Source organism: Sus scrofa, chromosome 2 (genome assembly GCF_054392235.1).
Source record: "Sus scrofa isolate SSC_HxYL_T2T_F1_AM1 chromosome 2, Sscrofa_HxYL_maternal_Yorkshire_Landrace_v2.0, whole genome shotgun sequence".
Lineage (NCBI taxonomy): Eukaryota > Metazoa > Chordata > Mammalia > Artiodactyla > Suidae > Sus > Sus scrofa.
In genome coordinates this window covers 113,058,086-113,081,658 of record NC_139384.1, presented here as the reverse complement: position 1 = coordinate 113,081,658, position 23,573 = coordinate 113,058,086, and the positions used below count along the sequence as shown (strand labels likewise).

Sequence of the window (23,573 nt, the reverse complement as noted above, 5' to 3'; positions counted from 1 at the left end):
TCTCATCTTAAGTAAAATAATAAATTGCAGACAAAATATTCTTAATAGGAGCATCTTAGCACATTAGAAGAGATTAAACGAGTGTAGTCTTATCGCTCTGTACCTACCCTCATTGGTTCTGTCAACCAACAATGGTACAAACTGCTTCCTCCTCTCACTGAATATAACTAGGTCAGTTGTGGCCAGCAGAGGAAGGAGGCCACCTGTGTTGAACATACCCTCTATGGTATAATCCACATAAATTGGCCAAATCTCTCAAGGAACTTAGGGTGGAGCCATATGATCCAAAATTATAAGTACTCCAAGAAATATATATCTGCCAGGTTGTGCTTTTTTTACAGTAGATGTGAAAACTTATTGTAGATCTTTTGTGCTTAAGCTTGGAGAATGGTCACTGCAACACCGGTGGTGAATTTAAATTGGTTATAAATTTAAGTATGAATAAGATCACTCAGTTGTTCATAGAATAACAAGTGACACATGTATTGAATTTTAGTACAAATTGGCTCATTTTTTCCCCCTGTTTTTTCCCCCTCAGAAACGGCTTTTAGATTCAGATTTCATTGATCCTTTAATGAATAAAAAAGCTCGAATATCTCACCTGACAAATAGAGTGCCACCAACATTAAATGGTCATTTGAATCCCTCCAGTGAAAAATCTGCTGCAGGCCCCCCGACGCCCCCTGCAGCCGCTGCCATCCCCACCCCTCCACCGCTGCCTTCAACCCACCTGCCTGTCTCCAATCCTCCTCAGACTGTAAATTCTAACTCCAATTCCCCTAGCACTCCAGAAGGCCGGGGGACTCAAGACCTACCTGTTGACAGTTTTAGTCAAAACGGTAGGATCTATGAGGACCAGCAAGACAAATATACCTCTAGGACTTCTCTGGAAACCTTACCCCCTGGTTCAGTTCTACTAAAGTGTCCAAAGCCTTTGGAAGAAAACCATTCGTCTCACAAAAAGTCCAAGAAGAAGTCTAAAAAACACAAGGAAAAGGACCAAATAAAAAAGCATGACATTGAAATGATTGAGGAAAAGGAAGAAGACCTTAAAAGAGAAGAGGAAATTGCCAAGCTGAACAATTCCAGTCCAGATTCCAATGAAGGTATTTTACATTTGTAAAAACCAACTAGCTGGGTTAAATGAACAGGAAGAGCAGAGGACTATCATGAGTGTGAGATTATGCTGTTTATAATTAGTGACGCTTTTTTTTTTAATCAAATGACCTTCCTTAGTATTATGCCTTTGAGCAATTTTTTTCTTGCATTTTACAGCAGTCATTTTCTGTCCCTTTTCAGCCAGCTACTAAACATGGTTTCTGTATTTTGTTAATAAGATGGTGACATTTGAAAATGACCCTGCTGTCCTCCAGAGACCCCCTTTTAGAGGTGGATTTTGTTGGTCTTTTCGAGAGCTGTCACAGTACTGTGCAACCTCAACATGACCTATTATGTGCCATTCTTGAACTGATTTAACCAGACACACAATTAGCAATAAAAATACTCATTTCCTTCTTTGCCAAAGAAACCAGGTCAACTCTGCTTTAATTAATAATAGCACAGGGGAAATGTCAAATTCTTTATAAAACAAGGAAGGTAAAGTTACGTACGCAGACCGATAACATCATCTTCATTCAGAGTGAAAACAGTTTGTCTTGAGCAAGGCTTGATAGAGCTTGATCAGCTTGATAGGGCCTGGGGTTTTTTTTTCTTCTTCTTCAATTTTGAGAACACTTTTAGTAAACTAACATCAGTTGTTATTAATAAATTTAACCACTTCAAGCACTTTTGGAAGCTTTAAAAGCCAAATATCTAAAAACCCAAAGAAGCAGGTGTTCCTGTCGTGGCGCATCGGAAATGAGTCCAACTAGGAACCATGAGGTTACGGGTTCGATCCCTGGCCTCACTCAGTGGGTTCAGTATCTGGCGTTGCCATGAGCTGTGGTGTGGGTCACAGACACGGCTCAGATCCTGCCTTGCTGCGGCTGTGGTGTAGGCTGGCAGCTATAGCTCTGATTGGACCCCTAGCCTAGGAACCTCCATATGGCATGGGTGTGGCCCAAAAAACAAAAAATAAAATAAAAATAAAAACCCAAAGAAGCATAAAGTAATGGTTCACCTCTGAAGAAAAGCTAATCATAGAAAGACTACTTACCTGATATGTAGTGATCTAGACACAATTAGATTTTTTGCATAAAACATATACATATTCTCCTCTAAAACTTAATGTCTTGCATACCAGCGTATAGAAGATCCAAGCCCATCATTTAGCATTGCTGCCTATTTTATTTATTTATTTATTTTGTCTTTTTAGGGCTGCACCTGGGGCATATGGATATTCCCAGGCTAGGGGTCCAATCAGAGCTGTAGATGCCAGCCTATGCCAGAACCACAGCAACGAGGGATTTGAGCCTCATCTTCAACCTACATCACAGCTCATGGCAACGCCGGATCCTTAACCCACTGAGTGAGGCCAGGGATTGAACCCGCATCCTCATGGATGCTAATCCGGTTCCTTAACCCCTCAGCCACGACGGGAACTCCCTCATTGCTGCCAGTTTTAAACCTAGCATAGCTAAGGTAAAATATCCCCAGGAAAGTAAAACTTTAGAAAAAGTACTGTAACATTTAGAGTTTGAGGAATATTATCTTTCTATAATTTGCCCATAATACTGCAAGTCTGTAATCCCTAGATTTAACTGATCATTTTTACCATAGGAGAGAAGCTTTGATTATGGAATAGTATGATGCCTTTATTGACCTAGATTGAGTAAACTGCATGTCAGAGCTTATCTGTTGAAATATTTAGATCAGCATGATAGCATATAGTGGCCCAAGAGGTAAGTGTAAGCTTTTTCTCTCAAACACTGTCAGACTGGAATCTGCCAGATCAGGAAAAGGCAAGATGTAATAATACTTCCTGTGCAGAGTTAGTAAGCCAGGCTCCTGGGTATGCCCCACTCTCTACACTTTCCACCATCAAGATGGTAAGCCTGTCAGAGTCTGGTGCTGGGAGGACTGGATCCCAGAATCTAGAGACCCATAGCAGGGTTTGAGTCTTCTCAGAGTTGGAAGCCTTAGTCTCTGCATCCCTCGCTGAGGATATAGTTCCTTTCAAAGCCAATCAAGAGTATCACAAACTGAGGATAGAGTCAGACCCACATCCTCTGCATCTGTTGGAATTTGTCTGGTGTTTGTGGCAAAGGAGAACCCAGGTGATATGTACTTGATGCCTTTTCCTTTAAGACTCATGCAGTTGTAAAAACAAGCCCTTTAACCTAAGCCTGAATCAAATACACAATAAGCCCACAGACTCTGCATAATTTGTTTAGTGTACTTTATCCTTTAAAATATTAAACCGAGAAATTATTAAATTCTCACTCCTGTTTTATATTGAACATGTATGTTTTGCCAACAGGCAGGGTTAGGGTTTGAATTATTAGTTTAATTCTACCTTGAATGATAAAAAATTGCCCTAATAAAAAGTCAAACCATACTCTCTGGAAATGGTACACATGGAACCCTGAGGGATTTTACACACTATCACGGCACAGCCCTGAGTGATTGGCTCTTTTTCTGTTTATTTTGTCCTCTTAACAAATCGACATAGTCTTATAAGGGCTAGAGATTAGAGGAATGTAAATCAGCAATCGGTGTTCACTAATAACTTATTTTAAATTACTTCACACCAATGGGAAAATTTCCTGCGCCGTTCCACTGTCTGCATACAAAAAGAATAGCAGTAAAAATACAGTGATCGAAGCAGTCTGCTACCTGACTTCATTATCTCATCTGCCTTGTTCAAATCCTATGAAAAGTAGATGTTGATGTAAAGTTTGTATCTCCCATTGTCTGGCTGCATCTGCCACCACAGTCTTTGAATTGCTGGGCAGATGCCACAACTGTTGTTGAAAGAATAGAAGATTGACCTTGGGTTAAGATGGAATTCCTTTATTGTGCAGACACTGCAGTAGCCAGGGTGCTTTCAATGCCTGGCTTCGGTTCTGCTGGCTCTGGTCATAGGGCCTCTATTGTTCGTGTTCAATTGTATTCCTTGCTCACTGTTGCTTATTGAGATGGAAGAATAGAATTTGAGGAAAAGTGTTCCAGATGTTTCTGATCTATTTTAGAATTATAGGCATTTTGTAACCATACTGTTTGGTGAACGCTTGAATTTTTTTTCTTCGTAGGAGTTAAAGAGGGTTGCACTGCCTCCACCGAGCCTTCTTCAACAATTGAACTCCCGGATTATTTGATGTAAGTTCAGATGTCTGCTCATTGGAGGGAACTGTTTAATTTTGGAAAGTTTTCAAATTCTTTTCCCATAATTTGCAAATCAGAAGAGATCCAGAAATAGAGTCCTAGGGCCACCCCTGCAATGGAAAGACTGCCATTAAGCTTGCTTGTCCCCAGTCCACCCTTGTCAGCTTGAGCAGGTTGTGCCTCCCTCTGCTCTGAGCTCTGCTTGGTGGCCTTTAAGTACAGAGAAGCCTGTCCTTTGTTCTGGGGCCAGGCCAAGCATCTGATTATGGAAGAGCTCAGGGATCTGACTCTTCAAAGCTGACAGTCCATCAATGCACAGTCTCAGGCCCCCCAAAGGGACAGTTTATTACTGATAAAGTGCTTAAACCCCTGCAGTTAATACACAGTAGAGATAGATGGATTTTTTATTTAAATAAAGCTTTGTCCTCAAATTAATTTTGAGAGAGCAGTAAAATTTGATCATTTCACTTTAATACTGGTTATAATGTTTTTCTTACGACAACAGTGAGGTACTAAATGCTGAGCTGGGGACTTTTTTGTAAATGGTTATCTCAGAAATTATAACTTGAACACATAATTCTAGCTTTTCTTACAGACTTAAGGGTTTCTATAAGAAGAAAATAATTAAGTTGCAAGAGCTTGGAAAAATGGAGAGTGAAAGAGCAAACAGATTTGACTAGAGAAAGCTTTGAAAATAAACAAATGTGCCAGTAGCTTGAATGTAGACTGGAAAATGGAATCTGAGCTGTGTGAACATTTTTTATTAGTAACATCTCAGGGTGGACAAAGTTTATGTGGTTTAGAGCTCCATGTCCCATGAAATGTTCATTTCCAGAGTAGGGAATATTTTATACTTAAATTGTGTTACTTTTGCTTAACTGTAGTGGTAAAAGCTATACTTACTGGGGAATGAATGATATAGCATGAAACCGTACTGCTTGTTATCATCTCTTTCTTATCTAAAAGGAACCCAAGAAACTATGGTAAGTACTCTCTCGATCTAGGATAGTAAATGGCTTTAGAGTTCCATGCGAGAGTTTGGAAAAGCTGGCCCAGGAAGTGATGGATGGGGGGCAGTGCCTGGCTCCACTGATGTGGGGGTTCACCTGTACCGATGTTTTTCCTTAAAAGTCTTGTAAAAGTTGGCTCCCTCAAATAACAACTGCAGTACTGTCCTCTCATCCTCTTGCGACAAATTTTGGATTCCTTTTTTAATATATGTATAATAGTATATATCCTTATCCCATAGGACAGAATCATGTGGGAAGACTGAAAAATAATTCTAACCTTTCCCCTATGGATTCACGGTGTTGCTGTGTTTTGCCAACTGCAGCAGTTAATTCAGCATTTAAAAACTTGTTTTAAATTTACTGATGTATGGATGGTTGCTGCATCTCCACCTCAGTGCATTTCTATGTGTTTGTCACTTTTAGCTCTTTTAAAAATCACAAAAGTACATTTCTTCTAAGATCGTTTGCTTAATTTACTTAAGCAAAAGCAATTTATTTTACCAAAAGCTATCCTATGTAAATATTGCAAATTTTCTTAAAATGGTGAGAAAGCATGAATTTTCAGAAAAATCACTAAAAATACAGAATTTCAACTTGTTTCTTAAGAAAACCAAAAGGACATACTATAAAACCTTTCATGATCAGCCTCTGAATAATTCATAATTAACCACAATATTCCTAAAGAATAGTTCTGTTACTTGTGGTTGCAAATTATCCAAATTATTTAACATTTTATTCCATCACTTTAAGAGACAACTACAGAACCATAACAATTTTTTGTTAAAAATAGCGAAATGCTTTTTGTTAAAATGCCAGTATAACCAAATAATTTTCTATAATAGCAACATAACTGTTGGCCAGTTTGGTACTTTTCCCTAAGGGAATTAATAAATAAAATATTGAGTATGTGGCCTCAGGTGTGATTTTGAGAAAGGAGGGTAAATATTTTATATAATAAGTTAAACTCAAGTTTCACATCACGTTGGTTTAGCCATTCTCCCTACATATGCTTATCACCAACATCTCAATTACACTTAGAAAATTAAACCTCAGAGTTCCCGTTGCACAGTGGAAATGAATCCAACTAGGAACCATGAGGTTTCGGGTTCGATCCCTGGCCTTGCTCAGTGAGTTAAGGATCTGGCGTTGCCATGAGCTGTGGTGTAGGTCAAAGATGCGGCTCAGATCTAGCGTTGCTGTGGCTGAGGCGTAGGCCAGCAGCAACAGCTCCAATTAGACCCCTAGCCTGGGAACCTCCATATGCCATGGGTTCGGCCCTAAAAAGACAAAAAAAAGAAAAGAAAAAAAAAATTAAACCTCCACACCAACTCCGCATGAATAAAAATCTTAATGAGGATATTAAGATTGCTCACTGCATTACTTTTCTCCCTTTTCCAACTGGGCATCAGTGCTATTGCATTTGAAATAAAACTAGTAAAACTGTCTAAAAACCATTCTGGAAGTTCCCGTCATGGTGCAGTGGAAACAAATCCAACTTGGAACCATGAGGTTGCAGGTTCGACCCCTGCCCTTGATCAGTGGGTTAAGTATCCAGGTTAAGGATCTGGCGTTGCCGTAAGCTGTGGTGTAGGTCGCAGACTGTCTTGGATCTGGCATTGCTGTGGCTGTGGCTGTGGCTGTGGCTGGCAGCTGTAGCTCCGATTAGACCCCTAGCCTGGGAATCTCCATATGCCAGGCCCTAAAAAGCAAATAAATTAAAATAAAATTAAAATTAAACAAAACAGGAGTTCCCATCGTGGCGCAGTGGTTAACGAATCCGACTAGGAACCAGGAGGTTGCGGGTTCGGTCCCTGCCCTTGCTCAGTGGGTTAACGATCCGGCGTTGCCGTGAACTGTGGTGTAGGTTGCAGACGCGGCTCGGATCCCACGTTGCTGTGGCTCTGGCGTAGGCCGGTGGCTACAGCTCCGATTCAACCCCTAGCCAGGGAACCTCCATATGCCGCGGGAGCAGCCCAAGAAATAGCAGCAACAACAACAACAACAAAAAAAAAAAAATTAAGCAAAACAAAACAAAACATTTTGGAGAGGACTGAGTTCCCAAGGTCTTCCCACAGAGAAGAGTATACATGTCTGCCGCCCCCCCCCCCCCCCCCCCGAGCACCTGACACCCCTGCCACCTGCCTCGAATTGCCTTGAAATCTCTTTATCTCAGTCGAGGGAATTTTGCATTCCATGACACGAGCACAGAGTGCAAAGATCCAGACCCAGATCCGCAAATAAATATTAACTTTAATATTAAAATGTTTTAATTTCTTTACCACCACTGAATAAACTGACACTCTGCGAGGATGGCCTTCACTCACCAGAGATATTCATACCCTGAAATAAAACATGTGGCCTCTTTATTAAGAACATTAAACTAACAGTATAAAATCGGCTTTCTGTTAGACATAATATGATTAAGTATTTGAAAAGAACTAGAGAAATCTACCTTTTCTTTTTTCTTCTGGCCCCTCATTTTTATTAAATGATAAAACAATTCCCCTTTTGTATTGTATGTGTTTGCCTAGTCAGAAATGGGAGGAAAGGGACAGAAGGAACAAGAACAAGCCTGAGGCACCTTGCTGGCAGCAGGTGTGAAAGGCTGAAAGAGTCGTAAAGCAGCAGGTCTAGAGAGAGCTTCTCCTTCAGCACTTAGTGACTGTGTGACATTCTCCTGGTTTCATGTTACCCCTCCAGTCCTTCTGTGTCCATGTGACATGTAACAGATGGGTTAGCCTCAACCGCTAGTGAGGTAGTAAATTATTTTGGGTAGAGAAGGGTTTAGGAAGCTACATCTGTGTCATTTTCTGGTTGCACTTTAACCTCATTGCCACCATTTTTTTTTTTTTTTAATCCACATTTACTCTCCTTCACTGAAGCTCTTAAGCTCTCCTGTGGGATAATTTCACTTCGAATTCTGTGAAGGAGTGATAAAGCAGCAAGCAGTGCATTCAATACAGGGAAACACGCATGGATATAGTTTCTAAATACTTGGTTTAAATCTCAGACTCATGCGTTACATTTATTCTGTAGCTACTCTCCATTTATCTTTTTTCTTATTAGAAAATATATTGCCATTGTCTCCTATGAGCAACGCCAGAATTACAAGGATGACTTCAATGCTGAGTATGATGAGTACAGGGCCTTGCATGCCAGGATGGAGACAGTGGCTAGAAGATTTATCAAACTGGACGCACAACGAAAGCGCCTTTCTCCGGGCTCAAAAGAGTATCAGGTAAACACATTTGTGCCTAGATGGACTGACTTTCATATTTTACCTTCCTTTCTCTGCCCTGCCCATCCCCCAGCATCCTACTATCCTTCAGAGCAAGTCATAGATCAGCCTCTCTGCAGCTTTGGGCCTTCGTTTAAATTAGCTAGGAAAATCAGTATTTGAAATAGTTCTTGAAAGTAAGTGAGCACAATGAGCCTGTATTTCCTCCAGTGGGGGGAAAAAGCTGTATTTTTGTATAATATGTATAAAGTATATAATACATACTTGAATACTTATTGTAACATAATATGTTGTATATTGAGAAAATGTAGACAACTAAATAGGAAAGAAAAAGCTAGATTTGAGATTCATTGAAATATCTGACTACATTAAACAATTCAACTCAGACTATAGCTCTTAGATCTCGTGCTATTTCCCAAAACTATTTCAAATAAAATTTTTTTTTAAACTTCAATCTGGCCTAGAATATAAAGGGACTTAATACCACACAGGTTTGGGGCTGAAGTGAAGAAAAGCATGGTGCTTCCAGCTATTGCAGAGACTGATGTTTATTAATGGGTATTAATCTCTTTTCACTTGCCTGCAGTAACTGGTAATATTATTACAGCTGACAAAGAGCAGTAGAGGCCTGACCTGTCCACTGAATGATCTTAGAATTCCTAGCCAAGGATTGGCATAAATGGATATTTCCCTCCTTGTGTAGGACAATAACTTGGCCACATTTCACAGCTGCCAGGGGTGCCTCCAGTGCCTTCACCACCACTCGTGGTGCATTTTCTCACACTGGCTCTCACAGGTGCCTACATGAGAAAATGGGTGGGTTTTCCCAAGATGGGGAAAACCACCTGAGAGCATCTTTGTCTGAGAGCTTCATTATTTCTTCTATTAGTAGGCCTTAACCTTTTAAACCAGCTGCTTAGGGCAGAAGACTTTGCTAGAAGAGTTGGTGGTTGGGGGTGTGGGAGGTCAGTGATATGGTAGTTTGGGTGTTATTTTTCTTCCATAGTTATTTGTCAGTGTACCATGATTATATTTAAACTAAAATGTAATTCTAAGGATTGTTCAGTGGTTAGGAGCAGGCCTCAAAGCCAGATGCTTGTATTTGATACCCAGCTCTATTCCACTTGTATGACCTTGGGCAAGTTACCTAACTTGCCTCAAAATTCTCAAAATCCTGAGAGTTCCCGCTGTTGTACAGCAAGTTAAGAACCCAATTAGTATCCATGAGGATTCGGGTTAAATTTCAGTGGGTTAAGGATCCAGCGTTCCGTGAGCTTCAGCATAGGTCACAGATGCAGCTCAGATCTGGTGTGGCTATGGCATAGGCCAGCGGCTGCAGCTCTAATTCAACCCCTAGCTGCAGGTGTGGCCCTAAAAAGAAAAAAAAAAAATCTCGACATTACCATCCATAAAATGAAGTGATATAGAGTTGTGTAGAATAAATATAAGTGTTGGGAAGCTGCTTAGATCCATAATATATCAGGTTATATGGTACATGAGGGTTAGTTCTTTTCCCCACCACTTGATTTTTCTCCTAGAGGCCGTCAGTATTACTGGTTTCCAATATATTCTTTCAGAGGTCTGTGTGAGTTTAAGATGTATATGCACAAGCAAATTCACAAATATATTTAATTGAGTCTTAAGATATCGTCAATAATAAGATGCACCACTGTCTTGTGTTCCAGTAAGTTAAGGTAGGACACATTATTTATCTGATTTCATTCAGAATTCTAAGAATATACTGTTCTATTTCTCCCTTATAAACAAATGATATCAAACTGTATAAATTGTTCCAGAGTTTGCATTTTTCACTAAGTATATATCATAGAGAATTTTTTTATTTGAGCACATAAGGCACTCCCCCTGCTTTTAATGGCCTCTTAGTATTCCTCTGTACAGATTAATGGACATTTAGATATTGTTTACTTTCTTTTGCTTAACAAACAGTGCTGCAGCAAGTAACCTTGTACATGTGTCATTTCACTCAGGCACAAGCAAATCTGAGAGAAAAGTGTAAGTGCTGAGTCAGTTTTGCATTTGCTATTTTGATAGCAGGTGCCAAATTGCCTTCCTTAAAGGCTGTACCAATTTACACTTGCATCATCAATATTTCCCACCCCCTTGCCAGTTGTGCGTTAGCGATGTTGCCAAGAAAACAAATGTTCTTTTCTGATTTGTAATTATTAATTTTGTAGAATGTTCATGAAGAAGTCTTACAGGAATATCAGAAGATAAAGCAGGTAGGTACGAACACTGTGGGTTTTCTGACCTTTACTTGGGAAGTGTTATAAACTCCTCAGTCTAATTCCTCACCGTTTCTTTCTCCACAGTCTAGTCCCAATTACCATGAAGAAAAATACAGGTGCGAGTATCTTCATAACAAGCTGGCTCACATCAAGAGACTAATAGGTGAATTTGACCAACAGCAAGCAGAGTCATGGCACTAGAACTCTGCTTGGACCAGAAGATGTGAATAAACTTAAGCTTATTTATTTAAAATTCCAAATGAGTTGCTCTCAAATTCTAAAACATGAAACTTCGCCTGTTGAAAGTTTCAGTATTAGTAAACTTGAGTTTTGTTTTTTGTTTTTTTTTTTTTTTCTATTTTACTTTGCTTCCTTGCATTTTTGAAGCTGCTTTTTTCTGGTCCTCTTTTCCCCCTTAAGACTTGTGTTTGTCAATAGAAATAATTTTTTTTTAAGATATTGAAGATCCAGTGTCTATACTTCAAATCAATTTTTTTTCCTTAAAAAACTGTGTTTGTCATTAGAAATGATTTTTTTTTTTTTTTTTTTTTTTTTTTAGATATGGGGGATCCAGTGTCCACACTTAAGTTATGTGTTTAAAAAAAAGAAAAAAAAGTCATGTGCAAGGTGAAATGCTTTTGGATAAACATAAGCCTATTTTCTGACCTTTCTTAATGCAAACTCTTTGCCTTAAATGGTAGAATATTTAGAAATTTGCACAAAATACAAAAAAAAATTAAAACATTGTTTTGGAGGGTTAAGAAATAGGTATATGAGTATGTGTGTGTGTGTGTATAGATCTATATACACATATGTATATAGGCTGACTTGATCTAGAACAGTAAATCCGCCCTGCAAGTTAACCCCCCATTGCAATGGTTGCCTTAAGGTGTTTGCTAGTTGTGTACCTAGTGTGGTTTATCATTAGCTACACTGCTTCCCACTTGATGAGAGCAATGGGAAGCACACTGTGGCCTACCAGCGTCTGAAAACGTGTGCTCGACCTGTATGTGTGCAGAGGTGGTGTGGGTGTGAGCGTGCATGGAGGAAAAAAAGCTGCTACTCTCAGTAGGCCAAACGCTCAGGTGAAACAACTGACGAGTGTTACTGTAGGGTTTGTTTTGTTTTGTTTTGTTTTTTCTGTCAAATTGCTACTTCTATTGTGGAAGACAAAAGCATTTCCATTTCAACAGTTTGTCAGCTTTATTAATGTTGGGCAAAATTGATGTTATGAAAATGAAACAGATCTATAGTTTTGGGGCAAAATTATAAAATTAAACATGTAGGTAACCTATTTATATACTTCTATAAAGTATTTTTTGAAGAGAGATATGCAAAGAAGCTATTACCTACATGAAATGTATATTTAAAGATTTTTTTTTCATCCTGGGTGCCAGGAGTATAAAAAAGAGCGGATATATTTAACCATAACATACTGTGATTCATCAAACAGCACAAACTTTCATTTCATGGAGTTTATCTGTTGACGTTGATTTAAACTATCATTTGTTTTATCATGTGGGAACATAAGTTATGTGGTCATAAGTATAAGGATTTTGAACTAATGTTGATTCAAGTTGTGTTGTCATGTTGTATTGTTTTTTCCAAGTGCTGCCAGTTTAAAAGGGAAGCATTATGTTTACAAATATGTTTTGAAATGTTTGCCAAAATCTTGGTGGTATCTTAAATAAAGATGTTTGTCTCCAGCATCCAAAAAAATAAATAAATAACTTTGTTGTGTATCGCTGTAAACCAGAAAATGTTGGTATCTAGAAAACCTGAGACAGCATGTGGATGAAACTTTCCCTTTGGAGTTCTTCTAAAACATTAACAGGAAAGAGTAGATGATACAGTAAAAGTATGCTATCTCAAAAGACTGAAACAAGACCCAGTGCCCTAGAACTCTGTAACGTTACTACAGAAATTTGATTTCTATGTAGCATGGACCTCCTAGGGAATTCGATTTTCTTTTGGCATTGAGATCCCTGGTGCTCTTCCTTTTACCTCAGAATTGGTACAATCATTATTAAGTGTTCACTGATTTCAAACTTTTAGTTGGAAAAACAAAATAGGAAAGGACACTTAACTGAGGATAAATATGATCCTCACATCATTATGGTGGAATTTCCAGAGGAACTTGTCTATAGGTACTGGTGTCATTTCTTGGACATCGCAGCCTTTTAATCATCGCTAGTGTGCTGCTACTTGCTATGAGTGGTGTTTCTCAAAAGCAAGGTGCTTGCACCACTTGCATATCCCAAATTGGAATCTCTAGGGATAGGGCCCACGTATCTACATTTTCGTAAGTAATCCCCAAAGTGACTTTTGCGAGCTAAAGTGTGAAAACCACTAGCTTGGAAGTAACACTAAACCTTTAGGTCTCTAAATTTCCATGCCTTGAAGTGAAATTGAACTACTGGCTTTTTTTTTAAAGCCCATCCCTTTCAGCAGGTGCAAATCACTTTCCCCCTCTACATCATATGAGGCACCCTCTCAATTGTTTCACTGCCAACTCTTATTTCAGAACTTGTTTACAAACAAGCCAAGCCTTCCAGTTGGTTAGCTCTTAGCCCTTGGAGCTCCTACCCACCTACATCAGCACATCTTCTGGTTTACAAATTGGGTAATAATGGAAGCTGGAGATGCTTTATGAAAATCCAGCATTGCACACCCATAGACTTGACCACCTACCTATAAAAAGCCTTAATTTAGATGTTCCTTGTGTACACTGGGAAGATCCTTGCAAAATGTGTATCTGTCAGTTGCAAATATGAGAGCTGTAAATCTCTGAATCTGCTATTACCTGAGGCTGCATCTCTTTTGAAAAATGGGCATGAGCCTATTAAAATATTTATAATCATTCTTCATCTCCTACTGCAAGGTTTTTTAGAGTCTCTCAAATAACTGCTGCAGGAATGGGTGGCCACTTAGTATCAGTTACTCTGGTAGAATTTATTTAGGTGTTTGTTTTTTGTTTTGTTTTTGAGAGAGAAATAGTAAGTGTAAATTAGCATTGTCAAAAATGAGTTGTTCTTAATTGTTCATCACATTTCATTAAAATAATCTGAAGCACTCTTGAAGGTTTTTTTTTTTTTTACCAATACCCATAAATTTAACTCCAGATTGAATGAACAGCTGGTTTAACATAAACCAAAAACAATATTAACTAGATGTGGTTTTATTTTATGTGAGGATTTCATGTCCTACCTTGTTGGTTATTTTTAGAGGGGTTAATTTTCAGTACTTAAGTAGTTACAGTACTTGTTCTCACAAAAGTAATTGGTGTGGTCAGTTGATATCATTGATCCATGCATTGATTATCAAAATCCAGTATTAATTTTCCTTCATTTCCAACCTATCTTCTAAGCTTTAGAAAGGTTTTCTTTTCCCTTAAAATATTTCACCTTATTCTGTACAGCAAATGTATATTTTCCTGTTTGAAGCAAGATGTTGAAAGGAGGTTTAGACACAAATGGTCCATCAGTTCCAACACTCGGCTTGGTTGCCTTACCCCTTCCATTAGTGCATCCTTTGCTTCTGGAACTTGGCTGAAATTCTTCAGCCAAGCTCATTGTCTTTCTGGGAGTGTGAGTGTGGAGTCACATATGTGTGGTTTTTGCCTTTACTACTTTTGAAGTTCTTACAGGTTACGACTTGCCTAAGTGTTACTAAATCCTTTTCTTGTGTCCTGGATGGGGAAAAGGTATAGCCAGCGCTTTGAGAGGGACATTTTGGGAAAAGATATTAACTGACACAACTAAATGAAGGCAACAGAAGATGTTATCAATGCTCTTTGTAACCTGAAAACTGAATAAGGCTCTGAGGCTCATTTCAAAATATTTTGAAGTGTTTAAAAATATGTATGTATATATATACATATATATACATATACATAAAATATACGCTGTTTCTCAGCTGTTCCACCCAAACCATGTTAGGAAGGTAAAATGTCACGGGGACTTTTCAGTTGTTAACTGAGCTCAGCAGCTATGGTGGCCCATGTTGTTCTACATCAATTTCAGTTCAATAAAAATGTTAACTTTGCAATTCTGGTACTTGTTTTTCCTTTGTATCATTTCAAGGCTCTTAATTTTATCTTTAAAAAAAAAAAAAAAAAAAAAAAAAACAAAAAAAAAACCCACAACTGAGTTCTCTCTGATGCCCTAATGTAAACGATCAGCCAGGGACAGAGATACTACTTGCTGGTGACTGTGGGAAGAGGGAGCACAGGGTGTTTGCTCCACGACCCCTGGCCTGCTTTACAGGTACAGGACGTGCCCTCCAGGAGCAACATCTTCTCAGGGAACAATAATCATAGTTACCTTTTATTGAGGGTTTTCTGTGAGTCACACACTTTGTATGTATTGTCCCATTTCTCCTCACCACGACCCTGTTATCCCCATTTTTAAATTTATTTTGAAGGAGGAAAAACAGCTTTATTGCTTTGCCAGGCAAAGGAGGGTCACAGCAGGCAAATGCCCTAAAGACTGTGTGCGCCCCCACCCCACCCCCATCCCCGGAGAGAATAGGAGGTGGTTTTATAGTTTATGAGTAAAAAAACGGCGCAGATAAGGATCAGAGTAGCTGCAAGCTTTCACTGTTTTTCAAAGATGGTGATCCTTTCCAGAATGAAAAATGCTTCATTAACATCTTCCATTTGCTTAAAAAAAAAAAAATCCATTTGTTGGGGGGGTTTAGTTCTGGTGTCTGGACTTACTGAAGTTCCAGTTCTTTGTGTGTGTCTCAGTGCAGAAGGAATTCAGCGAAAGACAAAGTGATAGGCAAGAAATAGATTTATTAAGCTAGGATACTTGTGAGAGAGGCAAGCGGGCCAGGAAAGTAGCACTTCTTATCCCCATTTTATAGACAAGTAAACTGAGTCTTGGAGAAGTTGCCTGTCACACAGCTAGCAAATGGTGGAGCCTGGGAAGCCTGCCTCCAGAATCTGTGTTATCAACCACTTTGTCCTCAACTGCCCCACATATGTTGGTACCTATTTAGAGTTAGGGTAACCATCACAAAGTGACAATTCCAGTAACACCACAGAGGCTAAATCTTGATTCAAAGGAGACTAGAACTGGGAATTGGGGTGATACCTAATGGATTATTCTCAATAAGTTGATTTTGTTAGAAATGATAAATTTGAAGGAAGGCCAAAATACTTTTGAGAAAAGATAGGTTTCCTTTATTTTTGAATGTGTGCTGTCTTCTCTTTTTTGGGGCGGGGGGGGCGGGGCTTTAGGACTGCACCCGCGGCATATGGAAGTTCCCAAGCTAGGGGTCCAGTCGGAACTACAGCTGCCAGCCTACACCACAGCCACAGCAATGCAAGATCTGAGCCGAGTCTGTGATCTACACCACAGCTCACAGCAATGCTGGATCCTTAACTGGCTGAGCGAGGCCAGGGATCGAACCCATATCCTCATGGGTCCGAGTCAGGTTCTTTAACCACTGAGCCACCACAGGAACTCCTGAATGTGTGCTGTCTTAACAGCAGACTCTTGGGAGGAGATTGGGGTGGGGGCGGTGCAGGTCAAGAGAAGAAGCAGGGTTACTGTCTTGGAATCACATCATTTTCTCTTCATATTAAAAGGCTGTCTTAGTAACAGACCAAAGCTCTAAGAGGTATCCATTGTGAATTAGACATAACATTCTAGTTGGATCCTTAACATACAGCTCCTGCAAGTCTTCTGAAGGACTAATGGAAGAGGAAAGGAGGCAAACCTCCATTAAGCACTGGTATTAAAAACCCAGAATGGTCAGTGCCAGCCATGATTCTGGCTGAGTTTATGAGGAGCCTCGGATGAACGAGGTTCCCTGGGTGAGAATTGTGTCAGCGGCCCTCCCACCCCACTGGACATTTGACATTGTACTTGTCTTTAAACTCAACTTCTTTTCTCAGGTGTATAGTGGAAATATACTTTGTTACTGGGGAATAGAAGAAGCTCATTTGCTGTTTGTAGAGAACTTGGGAGTTCCAAAAACAGCCATCTGGCTGAGTGCAATAGGGAGTGTTCATTGGAGCATGATTTTTCGAGGTGAGAATGAGTGAACTCTGATTGACTACAGAGGGGCCAAAGGTTGAGAGAGGCTTGAAGTTTCAAGGTGGAGTATTTGGGGGTTGTTTTATTGAATGCTAGACCTACCTGTACCTGCCCCACTGGTTTTACCTTCTGAGATTGGTGCGGGAGGCTGGCAGTGGCAGTAGGTGGCTCTGAGGCTTTATGATTGCTTAATTCGCAGGTTGGGGTCAGATGATCCTGCTGTGTGACGGTGGAGATGTGTTATTTACAACCCCTGCCTGTTTAATTCAATGGGGCGGCCAGGCTGGTTAGTGTTTACTGTAATTAGATACTTGGGACAATTTGGGCATCTGTAGAATTCCTTGTCTGATCTGTGAAATATAGGAGAATGCTGCCTAAAAATGAGCCCATATAACTAGCCACAATGTTTAAGTGCTAAAGCTGGGCCTTCTAAGCAATGGCTGTCTTTCTACACTGCATGGATCCCAGTGGGCTTACAGAATCCCTTACTGTGGTATAGAAAGGCAGCATGACCTACCTAGCCAGGCTCATCTCGGGCTCCTCCCACTCCACCCCATCAAACAGGCCTGCCTTCAGGTTCTCCAGCAACCCCTGTTCCTCCTATCCCAGGGCCCTACTCAGTGCTTGCCTGGGGTCCCCTTGGGACCCCCAGGTCTATGCTCCATCCCTTCCTCACTTAGCTCAATCCTCCTCACCCTTAAGGGCTCCCCTTACACATCGCTTCCTCCTGGAAGCATTCTCTGACTCTCAGACTAAACTCAGGTCACCCTCGTGTACGTTCTCTTTCATCTTATACTTCTCCTGTGCAGCATTTATTGCAGTTATAGATAAGTGCTAATTGTGTTACTAATTAAATAAATTCCAAGAAAGTAAAGACTGCCTTGTTTGCTAGTTTGTCCCCAGCTTCTGGCCTAGTGCCTGGCATATAGAAGGCGCTGAAAAATAATTTCTTGAAAGAGTCAACAAGGTAGGTTATTCCTATATGTCATTTAAAATTCATGTGGCCAGAGGATTTGGATGACTCCTCTGCTACACCATTCAGGTTTGTGCACCTTGCCCCTTTATCTTCCCAGAGTTTTTTTGTTTTGTTTTGCTTTGCTTTTGGGGGGCTCACCTGCGGCATATGGAAGTTCCCAGGCTAGGGGTCCAATTGGAGCTACAGCTATCCGCCTACACCACAGCCAGAGCAACGCAAGATTGGAGCCACATCTGCCACCTACACCACAGCTCACGGCAATGCCGGATCTTTTAACCCACTGAGCAAGGCCAGGACCAAACCCGAAACCTCATGGTTCACAGTCAGATTCGTTTCCGCTGCACCAAGACAGGAACTCCGGACGTGTACTTTAATTGACCATTTTTTTATGCTTAGCACTTCCATAACCTTCCAAGCAGTAGATATTTTGAGGATAATCAAAGGACTTTGGGACTCCTGGAATGATTGAGTTAGCAGGGAACCTGGAACAAACAACTGTCTTCATTTAGTAGATGATGAAATGAAGATTTCTAAAACCAGAGTCAACAGAGCAGGGTGAGACCCTAGGAGCTTACACTCCATTCCTAGGGGGGCGCTGAGAACAGCCCAGCAGCCACTGCTGGAAAGTTACACAGAGATGGGGAAGAGGGGGAGCGTGCCAAACATGAGGCGCCATCCCACCTGTGGCTGAGAGCACACAGTCAGGCTGGGAAGCCTGGGCCAGTTTACAAAGCCCTCCAGCCTCCCTTCCCACCATGAGTACAGTCGCACCTGCCCCAGAGGGTAGTACCTGCCCCAGAGGGCTATTGAGATAACGTACAGGTAGAGTGGTGCCTGGCACCTATAGGGGGGTTCTGTATTTTTTCGTTCCTTTTCTATTTACCTCATTCCATCTTTTATTTCAACTTGGAGAGTTTTTCCGCAATATATCTGACCCAACAAGCAGCCACCCAGAACTGAAAACCTGTGAGGTTTTTGCGTGAGTCAAACACATTAGCTTCTCTTAACATCACAGCTACTGGTAACCTAGATATCATGCTGATGCATTTGTTCCAAACTAAGGCTCCACTTTAATAGCCTATTAGTTCTCTTCTACTTATTTTCATGGGGGAGAGTTTTTTAAAGAGCCATGTCTGTAAGTCCAACTGCTTCTTGCCTTCTAGTTACCTGAAGGGGTTGACACGGTTCATTAGGGGTATAAAGCTTGGGGAAAAGTCTTCTGTGAAAATGACTCTCTTACACCTATAAGCTTTCCCTTCTTCAGCCAAGGGAGAGAGTTGGTTTAAGTCAGCCTTGTCAAGGGGGTGCCAAGAGGATCTCCAGGGCTCTTGTGGCCACCTGAGCTACAGACTCTGCAGCTGAGAACAGCTGTAAGGGGGCACTGGGGACTGCTGGCAAAGCGCCTCCTGTCTACCCTCACACTCCCGTCCCCTCTCCACCCCTGTTGACAAGTCTTTGTTGCTGCCGTAGCCAATTAGCACCACCCCACCTGCTCTTCCCTTCTCACCGCTCACTGCTCTCACCTGAATCAGCTATTACAGCTCCTCCCTTCTGCTAACCTGCACATATTCTCCTTTCCCCTCTTTGGTTAAAGTTGATTTGGCTTACACATGGTGAGAAGGCCAGCGGAGAACTGGGGACCTGCAGGCAAGACTTGCCAGGTCTGGAAGTGAAGCTGAAAGTGCTCTGTGGTGTAGAGAGCAAAGAACACAACACGGAATCCTGGTTCTGAGGTTTACCAGCCTGTGACCCAGGGCAATTAGCCTCAGCCCCTGAATCACCCTTCCATCATCGCCAACAAATGAGGATAACAGCTACCTAGCATGGTTATGTGATGAAATAGAGACTGTTGCATCCAACTAGAAGGACTGGGTAGGGCAATCTCACAAACCCATTTTTGGTGGCTGTTTCTCTGTCCCCAGAGGTGAAATCTCTGGCAGGTCTTATAATTCCTCCAGGGCAGATACTCTTAGATGGTAAGTCCTGCGGTTACCTTTAGCATAGGTCTCATTTCAGGAACTAATGAGTCTAATCTGGTACAATTGGACAAAACTCTCAAATGTGTTTACAATTAAAGCTTCTCCCCTCTTCAGCTTAGGCACCTGCTTTAGGCTGAAATCCAGGTGCTTCTTGCCATCCTCCCCTCCTCCCACCTGTCAGTATCCCCAGGGTTGAAGGAACAGAAGGTAGCGGGGAGACAGAAGGGCATATTTGATGGTGACTCCAAAACCAGCCTTGGCTTCCCCTAGGCATTGTCAGAGCCCGTCCCCAAGTGCCTCAGAGCCCTGGTGAGCTCTCCTGCCTCTCAGGGAGTTGTCAGGGCATCTCCTATGGCTGGCCCTCCAAAAGCACACCCCCTACCTCTCCAGGTAGGAAGCTGACTGCTTAGAGCCCCTTTTTAAAGATCCATGCCAAGATGCCATCTAGAGGTGTTCCATCTAGTCTCTGATCACCTTTCCAACCCAGCCACAAACAAACATAAGCACTTGGGCCTGCTACCTATGCAAGTGCAGTGACTTCCAAGTGCATCTTCCACCCTGCTACAGGGCTTGGTGGCAGGGGAGGGGGGTTCAGACATGAACCAGATACCAGCCCCCTCTGTGTTCCCTAACCCCTAAGCTTGCAGAGTCACAAGTCAGGTTTTCCTTTTCTCTTTTTTTTTTTTTAAACTTTACTGAAGTATGATTGCATGTAAAAAGCTGTACATATTAATTGTGTACAACCCATTGAGTTTGAAGGTAAGTGTACATACACATTTGCAAAACCATCAGAGCCACAAATATCCATCACCTCCCAATGCCCCGTTTATTATCATTATTTGTGTGTGTGTGCTCGCATGCGATAAGAATACATAAGATCCATCCTCTTAGCAAATGTTAAGTCGACAATATAGCATTAACTATAGGCACTATGCTATGCAGTGGATCTGGAGAACTTACTTATCTGGTATAACTGAACCTGGTTCTCTTTGACTATCATCTCCCCATCCCCCCCCTCAGCCCCAGCCCCTGGTAATCACCATTCCACTCTGCTTCTGTAAGTTCGACCATCTCGAGCCCATGTATAATTGAGAAAACACTGTATGTGCCTTTCTCGGCCTGGCTTATTTCATTTAGCATAACATCCTCCAGGTGCTTTCATGTTCTCAGAAACGGAAGGATTTCTTTTTTAAAGCTGAATAGTATTCCACTGTATTATACACCACATTTTCTTCATCCATTCATTTGTCAATGAACGTTCAGATGGTTTCCACATCTCAGCCATTGTGAAAAGTATTACGGTGAACTTGGAGGTGTGTGTGTGGGGGGGGTGCTTAGGTACCTCTTTGAGAACTTAATCTCAGTTCTTTTGGATAAACATCCAAGAGTGGCACTGCTGGATCCTAGGTAGGTTCTATTTTTAACTGTATGAGGAACGGCCGTACTGTTTTCTGTAGTAGCTGCACCAATTTACGTTCCTACCGCCAGATTTCCTTTTCCCCACATCCTTGCCAGCATCTATGCAGTCTCCACGAAGCTGCCACCACTTGCCTATGATGAGAGGAAACACTCCCAACTCCCCATAGACGCCCTCTGATTTCCCACACCAGCTGGCATCTCAACTTCAACCCCTTGTGCCAGCGAGAGCCAGGAGTGATGGGGAACAAAGCTGAAGGTGTGGTTTCCTTCTTGCTTCTCTTTTCTTTTTTCTTTCTTTCTGTTTTTTTCTCTGCCTCTGGCAGGCAGAAGTTCCTGGATTAGGGATCAAAACCGCACCAGAGCAGTTACCTGAGCCACAGCCATGACAACCACAGATCCTTAACCCGCTGAGCCACCAGGGGAACTCCCAAAGCTGAGGCTATCTGATAACCTCCTCTACCACCCAGCCTCTAGCTTTATCCTGTGGGGGGAGATGCCATCTACTGTCTTGTGGCATCAACCACGGCTGTCAGGAAGCATCCTATGTTAAACCCTGTCATACAGGCTCAGTCACAGCATTCCTGCATTCATCCAATAGATATTCACCTGCACCTAGGCACTGAGCTAGGTGCTGGAATGCACCATGGAACAAAAATGTGAATTACCTGCATTTGGTACTTGAGGTTCTTTCCTAGTGGCCTTCTCTCTCTCTCTCTCTTTTTTTTTTTTTTTTTGGTCTTTTTTATGGCCATACCCACAGCATATGGAGGTTCCTGGGCTAGGGGTTGAATCAGGGCTGTAGGTGCTGGCCTACACCACAGCCACAGCAATGCGGAATCCGAGCCTCGTCTGAGACCTACACCACAGCTCATGACAATGACGGATCCTTAACCCATGCAGTGTGGCCAGGGATCAAACCCACGTCCTCATGGATACTAGTCAGGTTTGTTACCACTGAACCACGATGGGAACGCCAGGGCCTTCTCGTATTGCTACTGAGTGCTGAGAAAAGTTTTCAAAATAAAGAGATATCAGTTTAGTGGCCAGTGACCCCCAAACCAGTCTGTGAGCTTTCACATGGGAATGTCTGGGCTGGGGAGGAACAGAGACTGCCTTCCCCAGGAATTAGCAAGCCCACCGTCTCCCCTGAGGTCAGAGGCTGGTGCTCACAGGGAGTCAGGACTGGCAGGTGTCCTCCATTGCTGGAGGGGGCTGGAGTTATAGCAAGAAGTCTCACCCACCATGATAGAGTCCTATCAGCCAGAAGCAGCTTCTCTGAGGGAAAAAGAAAACATCTTTACCATTAAAACTGCCAACCCAGGGAAGCCTCCTACATTGTTGGTGAGAATGTAAATTAATACAACCACTATGGAAAACAGTATGGAGGTTTCTGAGAAAACTAAACATAGAACAACCATTTGATCCACCAATCCCACTGATGGGCATATATCTCCAGAAAAAACTTCACTGAAAAAGATACATGCACCCTTAAGTTCACTGCAGCACTATTCACAATAACCAAGACATGGAAACAACCTAAATGTCCATCCATAGATGAATGGATTAAGAAGATGTTGTATGCAGCGGAATAATACTCAGTCATAAAAAGAACAAAATTATGTCATTTACAGCAACATGGATGGAACTAGATTCTCCTACTAAGTCAGAAAGAGAAAGACAAATGGCATATATCACTTATTTGTGGAATCTAAAATATGGCACAGATGAACCTATCTACAGAACAGAAATAGTCTCACAGACAATGGAAAGCAGACTTGTGGTTGCCAAGAGAGATGAGGGAGTGGGATGAACTGGGAGTTTGGGGTTAATAGATGTAAACTACTACATTTAGAGTGGATGAGCAGGAGCTCCCGCTGTGGTGTCATAGGATCGACAGTGACATGGGAGTCCTGAGACGTGGGTTCAATCCCCGGCCTGGCGCAGTGGGTTAAAGATCCAGCATTGCCGCAATTGCAACTTAGTTCACAGCTCGGCTCGGATCTGATCCCTGGCCCGGGAGCTCCATAGGCTGCAGAGCAGCCAAAAAAAAAAAAAAAAGAGAAGAATGGATGAGCAATGAGATTCTGCTGTAGAGCACAGGGAACTATATCCAATCTCTTATAACAGACCATGATGGAAGGTAATGTGAAAAGAAGAGTGTGTATATATGTATGACCGGGTCACTGCTGTACAGCAGAAATTGGCAGAACTTTGTAAATCAACTATAATAAAAAAAATTTAATAAAAAAAAAATAAACCAGCCAACCCATTCTCTCTGTTTTCAGCAGCCAGGGAAGTCATCTGTGTGGTGTGGCTCTAACAAGGGAATTGGTGGGCAAGCAGGAAACCAAGAGTGGTGAGGCAAAGATGCCAAAAGGCTGGGGAAAAGCTCTTTTGA

At 41.6% G+C, this 23,573-nt stretch overlaps 2 protein-coding genes across 5 annotated transcripts in view; one reads left to right on the top strand and one right to left on the bottom strand.

Annotated features, from left to right (window-relative positions):
* ELL2 (elongation factor for RNA polymerase II 2) overlaps positions 1-14,804 on the top strand; it is a 72,408-nt gene extending 57,604 nt beyond the window's left edge. The window contains exons 8-13 of one of the 4 annotated variants that reach the window (XR_014838391.1): positions 539-1,106; positions 4,191-4,257; positions 8,340-8,511; positions 10,707-10,751; positions 10,842-11,227; positions 11,332-14,804. Coding sequence is in view for 1 of the 4 variants with exons in the window: in XM_003123796.6 (XP_003123844.2) it covers positions 539-1,106; positions 4,191-4,257; positions 8,340-8,511; positions 10,707-10,751; positions 10,842-10,958 (969 nt within the window). In the remaining 3 variants the exon portion in view is untranslated. Of the gene's footprint in view, positions 1-538; positions 1,833-2,472; positions 4,258-8,339; positions 8,512-10,706; positions 10,752-10,841 lie in introns of those variants that run through there. The other 3 variants (XM_003123796.6, XR_014838393.1, XR_014838392.1) reach the window with 3 other exon arrangements.
* The window catches only part of LOC146405651 (uncharacterized), a 467,211-nt gene that overhangs the window by 421,544 nt on the left and 22,094 nt on the right, over positions 1-23,573 (bottom strand). The gene's annotated exons all lie outside the window — the stretch shown is intronic.